Source organism: Triticum urartu, chromosome 2A, assembly GCF_056163025.1.
Source record: "Triticum urartu cultivar PI428250 chromosome 2A, HENAU_Tu73, whole genome shotgun sequence".
Classification (NCBI taxonomy): Eukaryota; Viridiplantae; Streptophyta; class Magnoliopsida; order Poales; family Poaceae; genus Triticum; species Triticum urartu.
In genome coordinates this window covers 450,469,514-450,487,116 of record NC_141874.1, presented here as the reverse complement: position 1 = coordinate 450,487,116, position 17,603 = coordinate 450,469,514, and the positions used below count along the sequence as shown (strand labels likewise).

At 41.1% G+C, this 17,603-nt stretch overlaps 1 protein-coding gene across 18 annotated transcripts; it reads right to left on the bottom strand.

The window, feature by feature from the left end:
• Nucleotides 1-9,110: 9,110 nt before the first annotated feature.
• Nucleotides 9,111-17,000, bottom strand: LOC125538113 (tRNA ligase 1-like). 18 transcript variants are annotated; one of them, XM_087544082.1, is made up of 8 exons: nucleotides 16,517-16,999; nucleotides 15,719-16,217; nucleotides 15,457-15,621; nucleotides 15,147-15,265; nucleotides 13,246-13,302; nucleotides 12,962-13,089; nucleotides 9,611-12,805; nucleotides 9,111-9,352 (listed from the first exon to the last, which is right to left on the bottom strand). In XM_087544082.1, the coding sequence occupies exons 3-6, from the start codon at nucleotides 15,616-15,618 to the stop codon at nucleotides 13,071-13,073; spliced, it is 357 nt and encodes a 118-aa protein (XP_087400208.1). In that variant the 5' UTR covers nucleotides 15,619-15,621; nucleotides 15,719-16,217; nucleotides 16,517-16,999; the 3' UTR covers nucleotides 9,111-9,352; nucleotides 9,611-12,805; nucleotides 12,962-13,070. The 18 variants fall into 18 exon arrangements, 2 of the variants coding, with proteins under 2 accessions (XP_087400208.1, XP_087400209.1); XR_015616706.1 differs by lacking the exon at nucleotides 13,246-13,302 and having other exon boundaries at nucleotides 16,517-16,995; XR_007296247.2 differs by having other exon boundaries at nucleotides 12,962-15,621; nucleotides 15,719-15,783; nucleotides 15,965-16,026; nucleotides 16,129-16,217; nucleotides 16,517-16,995.
• Nucleotides 17,001-17,603: the final 603 nt, after the last annotated feature.

The window sequence follows — 17,603 nt, the reverse complement described above, 5'->3', positions numbered from 1 at the left end:
CCACATAGGTCGGACCAAGACGCGTTGTACGAAGACCCATGGAGGACTCGGCGTACAAGACGAAGCTATCGGAGTCATGGAGGACTCTATCCCCACTAATGATAAGCCGACTATATATAATTTGTAACCCTAGGCCCCGAGTATGTTATATAAGCCCGAGGGCTAGTTCATCGATAGTATATACACACACACAATGGCTGGTATTCACGTGTACTTTGTACACACCCCAATCACAAATATACAGTACCAGGAGTAGGATTTTTCCTCAATTGCAAGGCCCGAACTTGGGTAAAACTTTGCCTCTTATTACCATCCGGCCTAACAGTCAGGAATATCCTACCGAATGATATGATGGAATAATATCCGCCAACTAGTAAGAGAGAGGTGGGGGCAATGTGTGCGAGAGAGGCCTAAAGATAGTGTGCATGCGGGAGACACGTAGGCAGATATATGCGCATATAGAGGGCCAGCAGAGATCGTGCGTGTGTATATATGCATGTGAGAGAAATTGTGTTTTCCAACTGAGATCAGTGAAAAGAGTCATACATAGTAGTAAGAGAGAGAGAAGGATATATATAGAGAGAGTGTGTGTGTGAGACACCTCGGGAGAGAGTGTGAGCATGTGTGAGAGAGAAATGCCGATGTATATAAAGTGTGTGCACTTATTCATCAGATAGAGAGATATATAGCGTGTGTGTGAGGAGGGGCCGAGGCATAGTGCATCTACGCGTAAAAGGCAGTTCTATGCATTAAAATATAAATTGCATTAAAATTTTGGATGGGATCATGAATTTTGCAATTTGCGTATGAACGAACATTGGTCTATCAGACACCCATACTCTATTGAATTTGAGCATGTGTATGGGTTTATTTCACATTATTGATCCATAGAGTGAGAGTGGTTTGAAATCTAGACAATGCATGGCTTTTGCAATTCATATATAAACATTAGTGCACTCCGTGTTGTTAGTGCCAAGCACTTTATACATTTTTCACATACATGGATGCATTTCAAATTGCTAGCTATAAAATAGAATACATGTTGAATTCAACATAAAAGTGGTTTCAAAGATTCGAATTCATAGGAAATGCATTCAACTATTTGAATTCAAGATAATGGCATTGTAAAACATATCTAAAAGGGGGCATCAATCTTTGTTGTGCATTTGAACATGCTATATATTCATACACATGTTTAACTATTGTTTGCAACTAAGGAGATTATATCTGGAACCATGCATGAATTGAGCTAAGCTGCATTTTTTAAATTATATACTCGTGTACAATGTATATTCAAATGAACCCCCTCCATTCCAAAATAATCATTGTATTAGGATTTTTAAGAGTCCAGAATTTGAAGTTTGACAAATCCTGAAAGTTCAATTCAAGAGAATTGTAAACGTTAATGTTGTTGGGGAACGCAGTAATTTCAAAAAAAATCCTATGCACACGCAAGATCTATCATGGTGATGCATAGCAATGAGAGGGGAAGAGTGTCATCCACATACCCTCGTAGACCGTAAGCGGAAGAGTTATGACAACGCGGTTGATGTAGTCGTACGTCTTCACGATTCGACCGATCCTAATACCAAAAGTACGGCACCTCCGCGATCTGCACACATTCGGCTCGGTGACGTCCCATGAACTCTCGATCCAGCTGAGTGTCGAGGGAGAGCTTCGTCAGCACGACGGCATGATGATGGTGATGATGAAGCTACCGCCGCAGGGCTTCGCCTAGGCACTACGATGATATGACCGAGGTGGATTATGGTGGAGGGGGCACCGCACACGGCTAAGGGATCAATGATCAACTTGCATGTCTATGGGGTGCCACCTCCCCCCCATATAAAGGAGTGGAGTAGGGGGAGAGGGCCGGCCTCCTAGGCGCGCCCAAGGGGGGAGTCCTACTCCTGGTGGAAGTAGGATTCCCCCTTCCCTAGTTGGAGTAGGAGAGGGAAGGAAGGGGAAGAAGGAGAGAAGGAAAGGGGGGCCGGCCCCCATCCCAATTCGGATTGGGCTTGGGGGGCCAACTTGGCCGCCTCCTCCTCCTTTCCACTATGGCCCATTAAGGCCCATTGACTCCCCGGGGGGTTTCGGTAACCCCCCCCCCCCCCCCCCCCCGCGTACTCCGGTATATGCCCGAACTCTCTTGAAACCTTTCCTATGTCAAAACATAGTCATCCAACATATCGATCTTTATGTCTCAACCATTTCGAGACTCCTCGTCATGTCTGTGATCACATCTGGGACACCGAACTACCTTTGGTACATCAAAACACATAAACTCATAATACCGATCGTCACCGAACGTTAAGCGTGCGGACCCTACGGGTTCGAGAACTATGTAAACATGACCGAGAAAGTCTCCAGTCAATAACCAATAGAGGAATATGAATGTTCATATTGGCTCCCCATATTCTACGAAGATCTTTATCGGTCAAACCGCATAATGATATACGTTGTTCCCTTTATCATCGGTATGTTACTTGCCCGAGATTCGATCGTCGGTATTGCAATACCTAGTTCAATCTCATTACCGGCAAGTCTCTTTACTCATTCCATAATGCATCATCCCGCAACTAACTCATTAGTCACATTGCTTGCAAGGCTTATATTGATGTGCATTACCGAGAGGGCCCAGAGATACCTCTCCGACAATCGGAGTGACAAATTCTAATCTCGATCTATGCCAACTCAACAAGCACCATCGGAGACACCTGTAGAGCACCTTTATAATCACCCAGTTACGTTGTGATGTTTGGTAGCACACAAAGTGTTCCTCTGGTATTCGGGAGTTGCATGATATCATAGTCATAGGAACATATATAAGTTATGGAGAAAGTAATAGCAACAAACTAAACGATCATCGTGCTAAGCTAATGGATGGGTCGAGTCAATCGCATCATTCTTTAATGATGTGACCCCGTTAATCAAATGACAACTCATGTCTATGGTTAGGAAACATAACCATCTTTGATTCAACGAGCTAGTCAAGTAGAGGCATACTAGTGACATTCTGTTTGTCTATGTATTCACACATGTACTAAGTTTCTGGTTAATACAATTCTAGCATGAATAATAAACATTTATCATGATGTAAGTAAATATAAATAACAACTTTATTATTGCCTCTAGGGCATATTTCTTTTAGTCTCCCACTTGCACTAGAGTCAATAATCTAGATTACATTCTAACGATTCTAACACCCATGGAGTCTTGGTGCTGATCATGTTTTGCTCGTGAGAGAGGCTTAGTCAACGGGTCTGCAACATTCAGATCCGTATGTATCTTGCAAATCTCTATGTCTCCCTCCTTGACTTGATCGCGGATGGAATTGAAGCGTCTCTTGATGTGCTTGGTTCTCTTGTGAAATCTGGATTCCTTTACCAAGGTAATTGCACCAATATTTTCACAAAAGATTTTCATTGGACCCGATGCACTAGGTATGACACCTAGATCGGATATGAACTCCTTCATCTAGACTCCTTAATTTGATGCTTCCGAAGCAGCTATGTATTCCGCTTCACACGTAGATCCCGCCACAACGCTCTGCTTGGAACTGCACCAACTGACAGCTCCACCATTTAATGAAAACACGTATCTGGTTTGTGACTTAGAGTCATCCGGATCAGTGTCAAAGCTTGCATTGACGTAACCGTTTACGACGAGCTCTTTGTCACCTCCATATACGAGAAACATATCCTTAGTCCTTTTTAGGTATTTTAGGATGTTCTTGACCACTGTCTAGTGATCCACTCTTGGATTACTTTGATACCTCCCTGCTAAACTGATAGCAAGGCACACATCAGGTCTGGTACATAGCATTGTATACATGATAGAGCCTATAGCTGAAGCATAGGGAACACCTTTCATTTTCTCTCTATCTTCTGCAGTGGTCGGGCATTGAGTCTAACTCAACTTCACACCTTGTAACACAGGCCAGAACCCTTTATTCGCTTGATCCATTTTGAACTTCTTCAAAACTTTATCAAGGTATGTGCTTTGTGAAAGTACAATTAAGCGTCTTGATCTATCTCTATAGATATTGATGCCCAATATGTAAGCAGCTTCACCGAGGTCTTTCATTGAAAAATTCTTATTCAAGTATCCTTTTATGCTATTCAAAAATTCAGTATCATTTCCGATTAACAATATGTCATCTACATATAATATCAGAAATGCTACAGAGCTCCCACTCACTTTCTTGTAAATACAGCCTTCTCCAAAAGTCTGTATAAAACCATATGCTTTGATCACACTATCAAAGCGTATATTCCAACTCCGAGAGGCTTGCACCAGTCCATAAATGGATCGCTGGAGCTTGCACACTTTGTTAGCACCCTTTGGATTGACAAAACCTTCTGGTTGCATCATATACAACTCTTCTTTAAGATATCCATTAAGGATGCAGTTTTGATGTCCATTTGCCAAATTTCATAATCATAAAATGCAGCAATTGCTAACATGATTCAGACGGACTTAAGCATCGCTACGGGTGAGAAGGTCTCATCGTAGTCAACTCCTTGAACTTGTCGAAAACCTTCTGCGACAAGTCGAGCTTTGTAGATAGTAACATTACCGTCAGCGCCAGTCTTCTTCTTGAAGATCCATTTATTCTCTATGGCCTACCGATCATCGGGCAAGTCAACCAAAGTCCACACTTTGTTCTCATACATGGATCCCATCTCAGATTTCATGGCCTCAAGCCATTTTGCGGAATCTGGACTCATCATCGCTTCCTCATAGTTCGTAGGTTCGTCATGGTCAAGTAACATGACCTCTAGAACAGGATTACAATACCACTCTGGTACGTATCTCACTCTGCTTGACCTACGAGGTTCGGTAGTAACTTGATTAGAAGTTTCATGATCATCATCATTAGCTTCCTCACTTACTGTTGTAGGAATCACTGCAACTGATTTCAGTGATGAACTACTTTCCAATAAGGGAGCATGTACAATTACCTCATCAAGTTCTACTTTCCTCCCACTCACTTCTTTCGAGAGAAACTCCTTCTCTAGAAAGGATCCATTATTAGCAACAAATATATTGCCTTCGGATCTGTGATAGAAGGTGTACCCAACAGTCTCCTTTGGGTATCCTATGAAGACACATTTCTCCGATTCGGGTTCGAGCTTATCAGGTTGAAGCTTTTTCACATAAGCATCACAACCCCAAACTTTAAGAAACGACAACTTGGGTTTCTTGCCAAACCACAGTTCATAAGGTGTCATCTCAACGGATTTAGATGGTGCCCTATTTAATGTGAATGCAGCCATCTCTAAAGCATAACCCCAAAATAATAGCGGTAAATCAGTGAGAGACATCATAGATCGCACCATATCTAATAACGTACAATTACGATGTTCGGACACACCATTACACTATGGTGTTCTGGGTGGCGTGAGTTGCGAAACTATTCAGCATTGTTTCAAATGAAGACCAAACTCGTAACTCAAATATTCTCCTCCACGATCATATCGCAGAAACTTTATTTTATTGTTACGATGATTTTCCACTTCACTCTGAAATTCTTTGAACTTTTCAAATGTTTCAGACTTATGTTTTATTAAGTAGATATACCCATATCTGCTCAAATCATCTGTGAAGGTGAGAAAATAACGATATCCACCGCGAGCTTCAATGTTCATTGGACCACATACATCAGTATGTATGATTTCCAATAACTCTGTTGCTCGCTCCATTGTTCCGGAGAACAGAGTTTTAGTCATCTTGCCCATGAGGCATGGTTCGCAAGTACCAAGTGATTCATAATCAAGTGATTCTAGAAGTTCATCAGAATGGAGTTTCTTCACGAGCTTTACACCAATATCACCTAAACGGCAGTGCCACAAATAAGTTGCACTATCATTATCAACTCTGCATCTTTTGGCTTCAATACTATGAACATGTGTATCACTACTATCAAGATTTAGTAAAAATAGACCACTCATCAAGGGTGCATGACCATAAAAGATATTACTCATATAAATAGAACAACCATTATTCTCTGATTTAAATGAATAACCGTCTCACATCAAACAAGATCCAGATATAATGTTCATGCTCAACGCTGGCACCAAATAACAATTATTTAGGTCTAAAACTAATCCCGAAGGTAGATGTAGAGGTAGCGTGCCGACAGCGATTACATCGACTTTGGAACCATTTCCCACGCACATCGTCACCTCGTCCTTAGCCAATCTTCGCTTAATCCATAGCCCCTGTTTCGAGTTGCAAATGTTAGCAACTGAACCAGTATCAAATACACAGGCACTACTACGAGCATTAGTAAGGTATACATCAATAACATGTATATCAAATATACCTTTCACTTTGCCATCCTTCTTCTCCGCCAAATACTTGGGGCAGTTCCTCTTCCAGTGACCAGTCCCTTTGCAGTAGAAGCACTCAGTCTCACGCTTAGGTCCAAACTTGGGTTTCTTCACTTGAGCAGCAACTGGCTTGCTATTCTTCTTGAAGTTCCCCTTCTTCCCTTTACCTTTTTTCTTGAAACTGGTGGTCTTGTTGACCATAAACACATGATGCTCCTTCTTGATTTCTACCTCCGCAGCCTTTAGCATTTCGAAGAGCTCAGGAATCGTCATATCCATCCCTTGCATATTATAGTTCATCACGAAGCTCTTATAGCTTGGTGGTAGTGATTGAAGAACTCTGTCAATGACACTATCATCAGGAAGATTAACTCCCAGTTGAGTCAAGTGGTTGTGGTACCCAGACATTCTGACTATATGTTCACTGACAGCACTATTCTCCTCCATTTTGCAGCTATAGAACTTATTGGAGACTTCATATCTCTCAATCCGGGCATTTGCTTGAAATATTAACTTCAACTCCTGGAACATCTCATATGCTCCATGACGTTCAAAACGTCGTTGAAGTCCCGGTTCTAAGCCGTAAAGCATGGCACACTGAACTATCGAGTAGTCATCAGTTTTGCTCTGCCAGGTGTTCACAACATCTGGTGTTGCTCCTGCAGCGGGTTTGTCATCTAGTGGTGCTTCCAGGACATAATTCTTCTGTGCAGCAATGAGGATAATCCTCAAGTTACGGACCCAGTCTGTATAGTTGCTACCATCATCTTTCAACTTAGCTTTCTCTAGGAACACATTAAAATTCAATGGAACAACAACACATGCCATCTATCAACAACAACATAGACATGCAAAATACTATCAGGTACTAAGTTCGTGATAAATTAAAGTTCAATTAATCAAAATACTTAAGAACTCCTACTTAGATAGACATCACTCCAATCATCTAAGTGATCACGTGATCCATATCAACTAAACCATGTCCGATCATCACATGAGATGGAGTAGTTTTCAATGGTGAACATCACTATGTTGATCATATCTACTATATGATTCACGCTCGACCTTTCGGTCTCAGTGTTCCGAGGCCATATCTGCATATGCTAGGCTCGTCAAGTTTAACCCGAGTATTCTGCGTGTGCAAAACTGGCTTGCACCCTTGTATGTGAACGTAGAGCTTATCACACCCGATCATCACGTGGTGTCTTGGCATGATGAACTGTAGCAACGGTGCATACTCAGGGAGAGTACCTATACCTTGAAATTTAGTGAGAGATCATCCTATAATGCTACCGTCGAACTAAGCAAAATAAGGTGCATAAAAGATAAATATCACATGCAATCAATATAAGTGATATGATATGGCCATCATCATCTTGTGCCTTTGATCTCCATCTCCAAAGCACTGTCATGATCACCATCGTCACCGGCTTGACACCTTAATCTATATCGAAGCATCGTTGTCATCTCACCAACTATTGCTTCTATGACTATCGCTACCGCTTAGTGATAAAGTAAAGCAATTACATGGCAATTGCATTTCATACAATAAAGCGACAACCATATGGCTCCTGCCAGTTGCCGATAACTGTGTTAAAAACATGATTACTTCATACAATAAAATTTAGCATCATGTCTTAACTATATCACATCACAACATGCCCTGCAAAAACAAGTTAGACGTCCTCTACTTTGTTGTTGCAAGTTTTACGTGGCTGCTATGGGCTGAGCAAGAACGTTCTTACCTACGCATCAAAAACCACAACACGGTATAGTGATTACTTTTTGATCTTCAGAAAAAACCCTGTTCATTGAATCCGATTCAAGTAAAGTTGGAGAAACTGACACCCACCAGCCACCTGTGTGCGAAGCACGTCGGTAGAACCAGTCTCGCGTAAGCGTATGCGTAATGTCGGTCTAGGCCGCTTCATCCAACAATACCGCTGAATCAAGAAACAACTAGTGACATCAAGCAATGTGTATATAATCATGCCCACAACTCCTTTGTGTTCTACTCGTGCATATAACATCTACGCATAGACCTGACTCGGATGTCACTGTTGGGGAACACAGTAGTTTTAAAAAAATTCCTACGCACACGCAAGATCTATCATGGTAATGCATAGCAACGAGAGGGGAAGAGTGTTGTCCACGTACCCTCATAGACCGTAAGCAGAAGCGTTATGACAACGCAGTTGATGTAGTCGTACGTCTCCACGATCCGACTGATCCTAGTACCAAAAGTACGGCACCTCCACTATCTGCACACGTTCGGCTCGGTGATGTCCCACAAACTCTTGATCCAGCTGAGTGTCGAGGAAGAGCTTCGTCAGCACGACGGCGTGATGACAGTGATGATAAAGCTACCGTTGCAGGGTTTTGCCTAAGCACTACGATGACTAGTAGAACGCTCGTGCGTTGCCACGGGCTTTTGGTGAAAATTAAGATGTTGTTCACATAGCTAAAATAACTGAGAACAATGCCCTCTCACCCAACACGCATATTTTTCTTGACAATCATCAAACACACATCATACTATCAAACATAATAATGTTATTGCCAACCAACAAAATGTTTTTTTAGTTGAAATAGGTTAGTGTTTTATTCATTCATCTCAGCGCAATCCGAGTCCAGAAAAAATCATGAATACAAAACGCCGGGTACCTGACCCATGTTTTACATAACTTATTTGCACAATCATTGTACGATAGCCGATGAGCAGCTCCATTAGCCGAGTGTCACACATGCCACCCTAAACTCGAACACAGTGACCCAAAAGGACATAAAATTTGTTTATTCTTTGTCTGTTTGAGTCGCCAAATGTTTTCATCATACAGCGATAAATAACTGTGCATTGATACAGGTCCTCAATAAATAAAGCGTTAGTAAGAGAACACAAGTTATTGCCTGTCTTCTATCTTTCACTCCCTTTGTCTATCACTTGGCTTCCATTCTCCTTTTCTCTTTCTCCCTCTCCACCTTCTCCTTGACACAACGCTATCACCATTGGTGACGCTCTGAATAAGGGATGAGTGCAACCAAAACAATTATATACTATTCTTAAGGGTTAATTACAGAGTTAAACTAAATTCATTTATAGGCACCTGGACTGATTTCTAAATCATAAAATCATAGAGTTGATTACAAAGTGAGCAAACAAAAAGAGAATTTTACAAGGAGAAAAAAAAGTAAACCTAAAAGCTATACATGAGTAGCTAAATGTAAGAACATCATGAACCAATTCTTAAAAAGAGATTTAAGCTGCATTTTGGTACCTGTGAGATCATAGGAGCAGGCCATCAATGCTGACGGTTTCATTTTTATGGTTGAAGATCATAGCATTGTGTCACTACAAGAGGTTATGGGAGAAATCTGCAGAATCCTCGAAGCAATCCCCAAGCTCTTGTTAATGATGCAGTAGACTAAGAAATGATCCCAGGAAATGAATAACAAGATCGAGAATCAACTTCTGTAATAGAAAAATAATCCAATAGAATAAAGCTCTGAACAAAATCTTACTTGCTCACATTGAGAGATAAAACGATAGTGTTGTTACTGTCCAGGTTGACAATTATAGACTCATCAATAGCAATGCAACAAAGATTAGCAAAGGCAGTCTTAATTTATAGAAGGACAACTTAAATCTTGTATATAGAACTCATTCAACAAGTTTAGGAGCCTAAATGTAAGAACATGTATTGACATATCTTTAGCACTATAAATGAAGAAAAGTTTATGGTCTATTGACACACACACACACATACACACACACACACACACAGAGAGAGAGAGAGAGAGAGAGAAACCCTCGGCCATCCTGGAAAGGAAATCTTGCCCACACTCCTAGGCAAGCTAGTCCAATCTCACTGCCACCCCGTCTCCCTGGCTGCCGTTCGATGCCTCCATCCCTCGACACTCCACCTCCCCCATCCCCATGCCGCTTTCATCGATAGCCATCCAGCGACGCCGCCTTCGACGAGGTTACCTTCACCGCCGCCACCACAGCACCATGCCTTGCCATAATCTCCATGCCCCATTGGTCACGTCCACATACCAAATATTTGGACCTACAAACTGGTTATACGCTTAAAAATTGAGCATGTAAGATCAATGTAAAACCAAACAAGATTCTGCAAACTGAACCACATATAACCCCCAGGCAAAGAAGGGTCATCTGTATCAGTTCCATAACCACATGATAGATAACAGATACCGATTTCCCATCAGATGAGTAGACAATGCTGCGAACCTCCCCAGACGGTTCTGCAAAGGGTTACAAAATGGTGGAAGGAAAATTGGGAAAACAATTGAAATCCTCCTAGAAAGGACAGAAATGTAACAATAACAATAATAATAACAAAGCCTTTAGTCCCAAACAAGTTGGGGTAGGCTAGAGGTGAAACCCATAAGATAATGCATCTAACTCATGGTTCTGGCACATGGATAGCAAGTTTCCACGCACCCCTGTCCATGGCTAGTTCTTTGATGGTACACCAGTTCTTCATATCTCTCTTTACGGACTCCTCCCATGTCAAGTTCGGTCTACCCCGACCTCTCTTGACAGTATCAGCATGCTTTAGCTATCCGCTATGCACGAGAGCTTCAGGAGGCCTGTGCTGAATATGCCCAAACTATCTCAGACAATGTTGGACAAGCTTGATAGGCTTGGCGAGCCAACACCAAAACTCAACCACTTTTATGAAGATTAAACCCGAAAGAAAGGACAGAAATGACTGAGTTAAATTATTTCTTCTCGAGGGAAAGAATTCAGTAATCTAATTAATACATGCAATGGGAAGTTACATTTTCTTTTCTTCTAAGGCACTTATTTTCTTCTCAAAAGATCTCCCTACAAAATTATTCAGTGTACAGTCGATTTTATATCTGAATAAATTTGTGTGAGAAAATTTATGAATACATAATATGATAAAATTTATTTTGTTAAGAGCCTACCTTGCTCTAGAGACCAGTGAGATGATGAAGCATATGATGTGTCTGCAATTGTGAAAATGATCAACATTTTTGTGTCATAACATATCGAGGACGACACAGCCAAATTATTCCTAGTTTTTACAATGCATTAATTGCATTACTGGAATCAATATGTCAAATGCTAAATATTCCAGTCCTAGAATAATGACGTTAAATCAAAGACATCAAGCTGAAAACTGCACATAGTTCAATAGATGTAGTGTACAGAGCATCTCACTAACCTGAGATGTGTTTAGTAAATTGAAAAAAAACTGAGGTATATTTACAGCATGAGGATACTCTATTTTGTTTATTGTTTGAACAGAGCACACGCCCAGCTCAATTTTACTTAAAATCAAAGCAAGACAAAAATAGGTGTAATCTACCTACAACACAGGTCAAAAGTGATCATGAAACCCTACATCTAGCAGCATAATATTGCCTATTATTATTTAACACAGTAGAAATAAGCAGAACAAAGGAACAATTTGTACTGTTTTCTATAGACAATGAAAGAGCTAGTGCTCCTTTCTTCTGAATCATGATTATACCGAAAAGAAATCAATTAGTCTTTTGGATCTTATGTACCTTGAGGATGAATCAAGTTGCTTTTCAAGAAGCTTGAGCTCTTTGATGCCAAGTGACATGAGGCCTTTACCAAGCAAATTTATGTAATTTTCATTGAGTTAAAAGATCACTCTAAGTAGGTACACTAGTTTACATATTAAAACCAAACAGATGTTCGGATTTCATTTCCGGATAAGAAAGTGTGTCTGATTGCTCCAGGTTACAAATACCCCTATAAACCTATGAAGAATGGAACAATTAGATAAAAAAAAACTTGCGTAGAGAAAGTATTAATCAAAAGATAATTGTAAATTAAACAGGTGATAAGTATCCAGTGAAAACTTTCTTCATGGATCAGTAGATATATAACAAACCACATGGATCAAAGGTTGTTTATCGAACCAGCACTTAAACGCTAATGAGATAATTACGTCCACACTCTGCCTTAATGCAACAACGACTTGGCTACCTCCGCTCTCATGGCCCCTTGAAACTTCGATGCTGAAGCGGGATGAGTTGCACTGAATAAATGTGGCAGTCTGTTCGTTATACAGGTTTTGGTGCAGGCAATTTCTACCTAACCCGTTGATGCATTATGTATGATACTCAATGGTGGAGAACAAACTGATTTCAAGGATGCATTACAGGATTACGAACTTTGAGGCGCAGGATTACTAAATAAAAAATTGTTACCGAAGAGAACGGGACAGCAATTTTTGACTCTGTGATTTCTTAATAGATTATACAATGGCATGAAGCAAGTTTTTACCGAAGAGGGTAGCCCATCAGGTTCCCTACTCATCATGTAAGCTGTCAATGAGTCGCCGTTGAGCCTTGGCTTTCCCCGTCATTGCAGTTATGTCATTCTTCAGTTGGAAAATTATGTAAGCATGGATGTTTGCAGCTCTAGCAATCTTGACAAATTCATTGACCTACATAAAAATGGTGGTCCAGTCATATAAATTATGAAAGGATTAACATCATAAATTTTGTAGGGATTATAAAGGCACAGTAATTCAAGTGACATGTCATTGCATTCCTCTCCATCAACCGAATTGTGTATTTCCCAAATAAATAAAATTACAGACCTGGTGTCAGCATGTAGGAATGAACATATATGTACGCGCTTTGTTATCTTCAATCCGTATAACCCCTATTCCACTTGGAGATTCAGAGATAGTCTCAGATTCCAAAGTGTCAAGTCCTTAAAATAATTCTGAAGAACACATACAAAGTTTAAAGCAATTCATAAGATAATACGACTCTTCAAATGCTAGAAAGTTACTTGAGCAGTTAACAAAAAACGAATTGAACAATTCATAATACCCACAAGGGAAAAATGCAGCCATGGATAAGGTCTTCTTTTACAAACCTGATTCTCGGAAGATTATTCAGTAAATAAAATATCAAAATTATCAGATGAAAGCACCTACACAGAGAATCTCATAAGCATCCATGTCATCTAACTTTTCATCAATACACATGCTATCAGCAACAAGAACATTACGGCAGAATTTAGCCTCAGTTATAGCAAAACTATACTAATATGTCGTTCTAACTACATGATTGCTCTTGTAAGTAATTGTACAGGTGTCTGTGAGATGATGGCTGCTATTTTTCTACAGAATACCACTTCCATTGTGTTGATGCAAACTTTGCTGCGACGGACTTGTACTCCCCGACTCACATTATCACGTTTATTGGTATTATATGATGAATTGGGCGCGTCAGTATTATCTTAAATTAGTAACTCTTACAGGCCTCCTGGCTGTGGACACAGAATGCTAGGCTTATCATAGAAGTGTTTTTAGAATACCAACAACCACACAATAGAACATATATATACTCCTATATAGTGTATCAATATGAAGAGATATAGACCGTTGGATCTTTGTAATCCGACGGCTCGCACTCAATTGGTTTAGATAGAGGACTATGTGGCCTCTTATAGACCGTCAGATGGAGTGATCGGACGGCCCACAATGGAGGGATTCGCAGTGTGCACACCCTTCGCTGGCAGACTTCCACCGCAGTAGAGAGTACGTGCAGGTTCGTGAATCTTCCGCCGGACACAGCATCCTAGAAATCTCCGGTAGGCTCCCATGAGAGTGCTACCCTAGAGTACTACTACTGGCAAGAAATTCCACCATGCAAAAGTACTGCTACACGTGATGGGAGAGAGACGGAGAAGTGCATGCAGCAGTGCAGCCACGGTAAGGGCAAAATGTTAACTGAAGGGATTTTATTTAGTACAAATAATCATATGCTTAATACTACTATTCATTATCTTCTTCTTTTCAATTGATTGATCCGCCTGGTTATGAGATTACAAACACAAATAAAGTGAAAGCTTAATATGTTGTAATTAAATAGCTATTACATTCTCTTATAAATTCATTTTACAAACATGATTCAAGTTTTTCCATTGTCTCCAGTAATAATCCCTAAATCCACACGCAGTACATGAATTTTTTAATTTGGACTCATCACCCGCCGTGATATAGAAGCATTTATTAGCCATTGATTTCAAGTGACCCAACGGCCCTGATTTTTGGAATTCGCTTGGTGCAGCTACGCACCAAAACAAGTTGGACACGATATTTCTGGAGTTCTGTTGTTGATGAAAGTAAAAGTTCTATGCAAGAACTTTTGCGGCTGTTTTGTGAAGCACCCATTGTGTAAAGTCATATGGCATGAAGCCACCAATGATGAGTTGACGATGTACAATTGTATGGTGTAAACTTGATTGTTGTTTGATCACAAAACATCACGTGCATAGCACGTACCATATACTAGTAGAACATAGTGTACTATGGAGATTGTATGGGTTGGAAAGGAAACTGCTTCTTATAAAGTACAGTACTAAATATGCATGCTCTTGATTTTTCCTAGAAAGGAAAATGGGGGATCCATTAGAGTTAATAAATCTAAAAAAAGAAGAAGAAAGAAGAGATATTTCCATATACTAATGAGATACTCTATCCATTTCATATTATAAAGTGTAACTTATTCAGACATGGGAAATAAATAAGCCATTAATAGTATAGGAAGATGGTCATGGTAGCCATGAAGTCATTGTCTAGGGAAGGAGAGAAGTTTTAGTATGCGGATTTAATCATAAGTGGTGAAGGTAGGTGAGAAATAAAAAATGGCAAAAGCGAGAGAAAAAAATCATAACGTCTGAATGAAGGCATTATATTTTTAAAGACGGGTGAAAATTTAAACGTCCATGGATAAGCATCTTGTAATACAAGGATGATTTCGCAAATTTACCTCATCTCTTGCTGATAATGTCCAAAAGCAGAATCACTGTGCCCATGGATAAGCATTGTAGTACAAGTAATCATTTGAAAGAGAATCAAAAAATTTATTATTCCAGTAACATCTGAAAGCTGCAGGGAAATTTTTCTGCTTCACCAGATGAAACATCTCTTGTAACAGTTCAAAACAGGAAGAACTGAATTACTATCTAACAAGCTATTGGCTTTCTGATATTATAGTTATCATGCATTTAAAACGGAAGTATGTCCATTACAGTCAAGAACAATCTATTGTTGGACAAGAACCAATAAAATGAGCTAACCTGTAATTTCTTAATTTCATAGTTCGTTGGACGCAGTTGTAGAAAATGGATGACGGGTAATGTATCAGCATTTCGAGACATCGCCTCAAGACCACTGTTTCCAAACCAATCACAGTGGTCCGAACACATTGAAGATCCAACATTTTCAAAAAGTGCTTTCATTTGCTGTCATATAGAAGTAGAAGTTACAGCAAGGTAGAAGGTAGAACCAATACAAAGTTTGACAGAGAGGAGGATACCACTTCACAATATTAAATAATACCTGCTTCTCATCTGACCTATTAGCAGCATGTATTTGTCATAAACTTGGTCCTAAATCAGAGTCGCCTGCATATAATGGTAGCTTTCTGAATCAGTAGGCATATAAAGTGTTTTCAACTTCACAGATCAGAAGCATCAAACAATCTGAGAAAATGTTCAAATGCATCAGAAAATCTGTTAGGATATCTAATGAAGGTTGTGGGAGGTTTCTCAAAACTTTCACGTCTGACAATACAGGCAACCAGACCTTCAAGTATCTCACCTTGCACCATTACATAATCCTTTGACCCCAGAACAAAATAGCTAGTACTTCAATGGTGGGGAGAGATGAAAATATATGAGGTCAGTTGAGAGCAGCAGTAAAGACTAAGAAGAGTGTCAGGCAAAAGATAATCTACGAGATAATCATACCTGCCACAGATACATCAGCAATGTCACCAAGGGCTTCGCAAACAGGTGTGGCAGTCCACTCTTCACACAAGAATAATGCGGTAGATTTCCTGATGGAGATGCGAAAAGAAAGAATGATATTTTACGAGTGGACCCAGCACCAAATGCATATGTGCATTCATATGAAATCGATGATACACAGGAGAATTGAACAAGAATTTAGTAACTTCACGAGAATAGGCTGGCTGATCATCATATTCAAGCAATAATCTACTGCGGCAAACATAATAGCAGTGCACTTGTTTTTCGAATACTGCACGATAGCAAAACATGGGATGTCACAATAACACTGTACTCCTTCTCCAAACTCCAACGAACACCTAAAAAACAGGACTAAATATTCACGTACCCAATCGCCAGCCTCCCGTAGATGTCCACGTTGCTGCAGTTGAAGGCCTCGTGCAGGACCGCCCAGAGCATGTGGTCGTAGACGAGTTCCGCTTCGGACGGGTCACTGAACCCCTCCCAGGCTACAGGGGATCCTGGCCTGGTCTCGGAGCCCCTCTGGAGGGTGAGGTGAATTGAAACCGCCCTGCCCTGGAGACGCGGCGGGGATGACGGCGTCTCCCGGAGATCGGCGGGGGCGACCCCGGGGACAGGGATTCAAGCCGCCCTGCCCTGGATCCGCGGCGGCAGGGTCTCCCCTCGGACGACGGCTTCTCCCCTGCTTCTCCCGTCGGACGGAGGCGGCGGCGTCTCCCCTCGGCGGTTTCGTCCCCTCCCCTCGGCGGCGGCGGGGTCTCCCCTCGTACAGCGTGGGCGGCAACGAAAGAACTATCGAGAGGATGGAGATCGGGATAGGATCGACAGTGTGGGAGGTGACAAAAAACCAGCGAAAAAAACGGACGTGGGAGGTGGGAGGGGACGCAAAAAATTCTATGAAAAAAAACCAGCGAAGGTGGGACGAAAAAAACCAGGATAGATGGATGAAAATTGACCGGCGGAGACTACCAACTGCTTCATTACGAGTAGAAACAACATGCAATATGTATATACCCACACCCACAGCTTCTTTGTGTTATACTCGTGCATATAACATCTACGCATAGACCTGGCTCGGATGCCACTGTTGGGGAACACAGTAATTTCAAAAAAAATCCTACGCACACGCAAGATCTATCATGGTGATGCATAGCAATGAGAGGGGAAGAGTGTTGTCCACGTACCCTTATAGACTGTAAGCGGAAGTGTTATGACAACGCGGTTGATGTAGTCGTATGTCTCCACGATCCAACCGATCCTAGTACCGAAAGTACGGCACCTCCACGATCTGCACACGTTCGGCTCGGTGATGTCCCACGAACTCTTGATCCAGCTGAGTGTCGAGGGAGAGCTTCGTCACCACGACGGCGTGATGACGGTGATGATGAAGCTATCATCGCAGGACTTCACCTAAGCACTACGATGATATGATCGAGGTGGATTATGGTGAAGGG